This window comes from Poecilia latipinna, unplaced genomic scaffold (genome assembly GCF_001443285.1).
Source record: "Poecilia latipinna isolate Pla-1442-1.1 unplaced genomic scaffold, P_latipinna-1.0 Scaffold894, whole genome shotgun sequence".
Taxonomy (NCBI): domain Eukaryota; kingdom Metazoa; phylum Chordata; class Actinopteri; order Cyprinodontiformes; family Poeciliidae; genus Poecilia; species Poecilia latipinna.
Window position 1 is genome coordinate 78,725 of NW_015113510.1, and position 6,184 is coordinate 84,908.

At 43.3% G+C, this 6,184-nt stretch overlaps 1 protein-coding gene across 2 annotated transcripts in view; it reads left to right on the forward strand.

Annotated features, from left to right (window-relative positions):
* Positions 1 to 340: 340 nt before the first annotated feature.
* gpatch2 (G patch domain containing 2) overlaps positions 341 to 6,184 on the forward strand; it is a 9,783-nt gene continuing 3,939 nt past the window's right edge. Inside the window, exons 1-10 of one of the 2 annotated variants that reach the window (XM_015048615.1) lie at positions 341 to 512; positions 1,191 to 1,434; positions 2,247 to 2,797; positions 2,966 to 3,030; positions 3,253 to 3,450; positions 3,763 to 3,874; positions 4,234 to 4,273; positions 4,425 to 4,489; positions 4,613 to 4,701; positions 5,895 to 6,101. In XM_015048615.1, the coding sequence (XP_014904101.1) occupies positions 463 to 512; positions 1,191 to 1,434; positions 2,247 to 2,797; positions 2,966 to 3,030; positions 3,253 to 3,450; positions 3,763 to 3,874; positions 4,234 to 4,273; positions 4,425 to 4,489; positions 4,613 to 4,701; positions 5,895 to 6,064 (1,584 nt within the window). In that variant the 5' untranslated portion in view covers positions 341 to 462 and the 3' untranslated portion in view covers positions 6,065 to 6,101. The remainder of the gene's footprint in view (positions 513 to 1,190; positions 1,435 to 2,246; positions 2,798 to 2,965; positions 3,031 to 3,252; positions 3,451 to 3,762; positions 3,875 to 4,233; positions 4,274 to 4,424; positions 4,490 to 4,612; positions 4,702 to 5,894; positions 6,102 to 6,184) is intronic. The other variant, XM_015048616.1, reaches the window with a different exon arrangement.

Sequence of the window (6,184 nt, forward strand, 5' to 3'; positions counted from 1 at the left end):
ATGCTCCGAAGTTTGTAGTTGTAACAGGGCAAATGTGTTAAAAGTTAAAGGGGTGTAAAATAGCTTTAACACTGTGGTGGGAACGCTTGTGACTACAGCTCACTCTGGTGTTTAATGTGGGTAAATACATTCGAGTACAAATTACAAATTGCCTTCACTTTTTCGGTTTGTCACATAGCTAATTAAATGTTTTTTTAGCGCATAGAGTAATATATACGCGCGCCAACACATATGCAATCATGTTTTCATATAGATGGAATTCAAATTTAGAACTTTTTTGGTAACAATGAAATATTTCTATGCCTTTTAATGGTAATATTCCATTTTCCCGATGTACCTGAAGGCAGCACCGGGTCTTGCCGTATATCCCAGCTAACTGACTGTTAGCTTTTGTGTCAATATGGAGTCTGGCTGTTTGTTTGTTGTTTCTGGCTAATAACCCGCTGGCACTTGGTGGCTTTAATGTTCCGTGCAGGTCACCTAAAAACCATCGGCAAAGCGGGAACTGGCTGGTAGGTGGTCTTTAAAAATCACTGAGACGTAGGATAACTCATCGCTCACGTTCATTGAACTCGCGTGGATCAGCTGGTTGCAGAGCACACGGGCTAGCTACATCAACAGGCTAGCATCGAAGCTTTCCTGAATGTCGAAGGGGGTTTTAATTGTTTATCTTGATAGCGATTCTCACAGCAGAACAGTCAGTTATGTATTTACGCTTATTACTTGCTAGACGTGAAGCAGCTACGTCTTTATTATGCGTTTATTGACGTGGGCCGGTCTAACTAACGAGAAAACGTTAGCTTACGAAGCTAAGTAGGAAAGCCTCTGGCGATATAAGAGATCTGCTGTAAATTCATAGAAACACCGCAAACAATATCTGCCGTTTTCATATATTTCTAGCAGCTGTTGCAACGTAAGTAACAGTCAATGTGCCTATTGTTCAAACGTAAAGAATGTAATTTATTTTTGTCTTGTCTGTGCTTAGCTGTTTTGTTCATCTCCGTTAAATATTGTCAATAAGGGCATTCCCACTTCTGTTTGTTGTGTATGGGATTCTATCCGAGAAAATGTGTATTTGTATCTCCCAAAGCAAATGCTTATCTTCACATATAAAGTATTTGCGTTTGTAAAACAAACAAACAAACGTGAATAATCTTTATTTTTTTTTCAACATTTGCCCTGCTTCCCAGGCACTTTCACCGGACAATGGACGAGCTGGTCCATGACCTGGTGTCAGCACTGGAGGAGAGCTCGGAGCAAGCAGCCCGGGGCGGCTTCGGCGATGGGGGAGACCACGCGCTCGCAGTGGGTTGTCTGCTGAAGAGACAGGCTCGGAAACGAAGGGGCAGGAAACGACGCTCGGACAACCCCCATCCGCCCTGGGAGACGGGCCACCTCAGTGAGGGTTCAGAGTCCAGTGTGGAGGAACATAAGGTGAGGCTGGTGGGGTGTGTCCTCGCTGCTGGAGAGGTTTTACGAGTCAGGCAGCTTCCAAGTGGATCCCGTCGGTGTTTTTAGTTTTTTTTTTTGTTTTTTTTGTTTTTTTGTTTGTTTGTTTAGACAATAACCGATCAGTGCAAGGTCATGTTTTGCAGCTTTAGTCAATGAGAGGCAGGCACTCTTAATCTTTTTTTTTTTTTTCTAAAGAACCCGGTAAAACCAATCGAGATTATCTTTCGGATAGTTAATTCAATCATTGATCTGTATTTGTTCTTTATTCTTTGCGATCAGTTGAAAGATCCTGACATGAAAAGCTTCTGAGTTGACATGAATTGAATGTTGCAGTTTTCTTTTGTATTTGAAATAATAAATGAATCCATACAAGAGGGTCAGTACACTGTGTCCAGCCAGATGCCACTGGGTTTACAAGAAATGCCCCGAAGCATTTTTAATAAATGTTCTCTCGTCAGTGGTACTATGGTACATAATAAACCACGGGCCTTTGGCACTGCAGTGTCCTCTGAAGGCATGCACAGAACCCAAATCTCTACTTAACTTGTACGATGCGAATAACTAAATTGATTCATAACAGGTGGGTATTTGTTGCGTTTTTGCTTCACTTTTCCAACTTGGATCTAAATGAAGTAAGGGTAGCTCTGGGATAAACCTAAGATTTTGTACTCTGGCCACTGTATCAGCCTTCTTCCATCTTCAGACAGTGAACTGGACGCGTCCTTGCTGACATTCGAGCACCTTTCAACGTCTCACAACTTACCAAGCGTGTCGCATCTCCTTGTCGCCACCAGGACTACCGTGCCGGCTCAGGAGGTGTCTCCGCTGCCAACAGCCACGCCCGTGACAACAGCGACTCTGACGAGCAGCTTGGCCCCAAAAGACGACCGCCCCACGCTGCTGACCTGGGACGAAGCAAGCGGCCAATTTGGCCTGACGACCTGGCCGTCCTGGGGTCGGCAGAGGGAACTCGCAGCCTTAGACGCCGGCGTAAGGTCAAGCGGATGGCTGTGGACCCGCCGGTGGAACCAGAACCTCACTCCTCCATCCTGCTCGGGCCCCCGCCGGTCCCCAAGGCCCGCGTCGGCAGCAGGTCACACAGGCTCTGCGGTAACGAGAGCAGGGGGGCCATGGAGCTTTGTGGAGGTGGCCTGCTGGGCTCCGTGGGAGAAAAGAACCGCGTGAAGAAGAGAAAACTGGCAATGCAAAGACTGGGGCTGGAAGCTGCAGACGAAGGGGTGGTGGTTGAGAGCGAAGACCCTCTGTCTTCACCAAAAGAGGGATCTAAAGAGAAGATGGAGCTGGATGAGCAGAAAGGCTCAGATGAGGACATGAGTGACAGGTGGTTAGTGTTTTATCTTTCTTTTTTACTATTTCAACTGACTTTCAATTCTTCCACCTTTGCTTCTGTCACTGACGAGAGTTTAATCTTAGATCTGGGTTGTGTTTTGAGTGTTTTTCCATCCACTGTGTTTAAACTGTACATATAGTGACCTTTTGTTGTCTTTTACAGCGAGACCAGCAGTGTCAGTAACAGCAGTGACGGTGGCCTCTATACTAACGATGAGGGGAGACAAGGTGTGTATATAGTCCTGTTCTTCTCTAGATTTTAATCCGAACACGTAAATAACCTCTGATGTAGGTTATAACTGTTTTTTTCTGGACTGGACAAGTAAAGAAAAAAAAAAAAAGCTAAAGTAGATTTCTTCTCAGTCTTTATTCCACGAGTCCTTTATTTATTAGATACATCCATCCTTAGTTTTACTGGGAGCCCACAGTTTCTGTCTGTCTTTGCTCCAGGCGACGATGAACAGAGCGATTGGTTCTGTGACGGAGAACCGGGGTCCGGATCTGGGCCCGGTGGTGCATGTGGGATAGCAGGAGTGGTTCCCTGGTGGGAGAGGGAGGCGGCGTCGGAGGAGCTGGACCTCGCCGACCCCGTCTTCAACAGCATTCTCACAGGATCCTTTCCTCTCCTGAGCCCCGCTGCACAGAGAGGTACGTAATGAACCGCTGGACCTTAAAGATGCATGTCATTCTTGATCAATAGGGAGCAAAAAAGAAAAAAAGTGGAAAAATGTCTTACTTATTCTATAAAAAAATAATCTTTATGTTCTTTCTTTGTCGTCTCTCAATAGGAAGAAGATGCATTTAAATTAGTTTTCCATTTATTTCTTTGAGCATCCTTATTAAAAGCCAAAAAGTCTGAATCCATGATGAATTCTTGATTTAGTTTAATCTTATTGTGCCAAATGAAATTAGATCAAAAGTGAGTTGACCTGTGAATAAACTTGCACTGACATTGGACAGGGTTTCAGGCCAGGTTGAGTCGTCTCCATGGAAACCAGCAGGGATCCGAGGGGGGGCTTCCGGGAAGCTCCGGTCAGGGCTTCAGCGAAAGACTGAGCCAAGATCCCCATGAGTGAGTTATCACCTGCTACTAAATCTCATGTTTTGTTTTTTTACTTTTATTTTCTGTTGTCACCTTTCTGAAATGTTTTTATGTTTGTAGAGGCATTTGGGTTGTCTTTTGTGTTGGAAAATATGACCAAATTATTAATAATGTATGTCAACAAAGATATTTTGTCCTTTCCTGCTTTATCTTCCCTTTTCTTTTCATTCATGTCTTTCCTTATAGTTTTTCCACAAATCTCCAGGTTTCAAGCCTCCCTGCTGTCGAAATGCAATAAATTAATTCATTACGTTCAAAATGTACGTAAAATAACGTGAATTCTGAAACAAGAACGGTGAGTTTAATTGGCACCATTTCTTCCTAAACAGGCCTTGGTTTAACGCGAGCTCAAGGAGGGACCATGGACAGGTGAGCTATGTTTCAAACTGGTCGAAAGGCTACGTTCAGCGTTTCACCCACCGCTACAATCAAATCTAGATGTATTGCTGGAATCTTTCAGATTGCCTAGAAGATGACGTTTTGTCCCTTTTCTTTCTGTCTCTTTTACCTCCCACTGCAGTTGCACTGGGATCCACGGACAGACAGAGGGCATCGGAGGAGCTGTTCGGTAAAAACAGCAAGCAGGTGAGAATAATTTAAAACATATCATGGTCCAGATAAATTAAAACTTTTTTTTCCCCCCCTCCTGTTGTACATTGTCAGAGATGAAACTTAAAGCTGTTCTTGTTTCACCCACCTGTTCCGCAGGCAGACCAGCGGACACCTCGGCTCTCTATGCACAGGCGACATAAAACGAAGGCGAAAGGCTGCTCCTCTAGGTACCGGTGTTCCCTCAGGTAACTGATGGAAACACACTCCTTCTGCTACGTTACGCCCGATAGGCTTTTCTTATCTCACGTCTTCTCAGCTAGAAATATTGGGAGTTGGGCCAGAAGACGCATAGCAAATGTTGGTAATGACAGGAAAAACTAGCTGTAACCAGATCACTTGGAGACCCTGGAGAGAGAAGCTTTTACTCAGCCCTGCTTACAAACAGAGGATTAAAACAGTAAGTAGTTAGCCTCTGTGACTAAAGCAAAGTTCCTAGAAAACCGAGAACAGCAAGACCATTAGCCAAGGCGGTAGCTAGTCCTTACTTCTCCGGATGCAGTTGTTGCACGACAGGAAGTGTGGCTAAGTCAATTACCTGGTTACGTTTGCAGAAAGGCCGGACAAACAAGCAAGACCAAATGCCTAATCTGTGAGATAAAGGCAAGGGTTTTAACTTCTGAAGTAACCAGGATTACAAACTTTTCAGCGGACTTCAAAGTGACCAGTCTGTGGCTCGTACTATAAGGAATATAGCAGCTGTAGCTCATGTGCCGGATACATTTGTGTGTGGCTGACTCCTTCAGCTCTGACTCCATCTGAACTCTACATTTTCTGAATCGTCTCAAAACTCTTGAATTAATTTGGTATCATATTCTTCCTGGAGCTGCCGTTCTCTCTATTGTTAGAGCATTTAAAAAAAAAAAAGTTTCTCCTTCTACTCAACTTTCTATTTTGCTTTGATTGAGTGTTCTGTGAGAAGTTAGATTCCTTAGAAGTACCTTTTTTTGGCTTATCCTTCTTATACCATGTTCATAATGCTTAAATCAGTCCTGTTTGTAATGTCAGAGTTGCACTATTTGAATTGAATTAATAAAAAGTTTGTATTTGTGATATTATCCTGATTTATTGAGAGGCCCTTGTTTAGCACCCACCGATTTAAAAATAAAAAAATTTTGAGCCAGGCTAATCCTTTGTCAAAAATACAAAACATTCATGAAAGAAAAATCTCACATTTGATCCACAATAACCAACAATCTGTGTATTGATTTCTGGCACAAAAAATTACATTTTTTTTTTTTTAAGGTTCCTTTTAAGTCGTAATCTTTATTTTTTTTCTTTGTTTTATGAAAAGACTTTTTCATTTGCGGTTTTTTTTCCCCATACAAACTTTAAATGTGTCTTTTTTTTTTTTGATGACTTTAAAACATTTTCTCCTCAGGTGTGGTTGGAGAAAACGCCGCTCCCATCCCTGACACTAACATGGGGAGCCGCATGTTGCAAAGCATGGGCTGGAGCCCGGGGATGGGACTCGGCCCTGAGGGGAGAGGCATCACCGAACCCATTCGGGCCACGCAGAGACCCAAAGGGGCAGGTTTAGGTTTCAACTGATCTGCCCTGCTTCCTGGACTCTGAGACACGGTACTGCAAAAAAAAAAAAAAAAAAAAAAAAAAAAAACACCAAGTAAATTTTTTTCCTGGGGTACTTTTTAACAAAATGCAGCGGGTGGA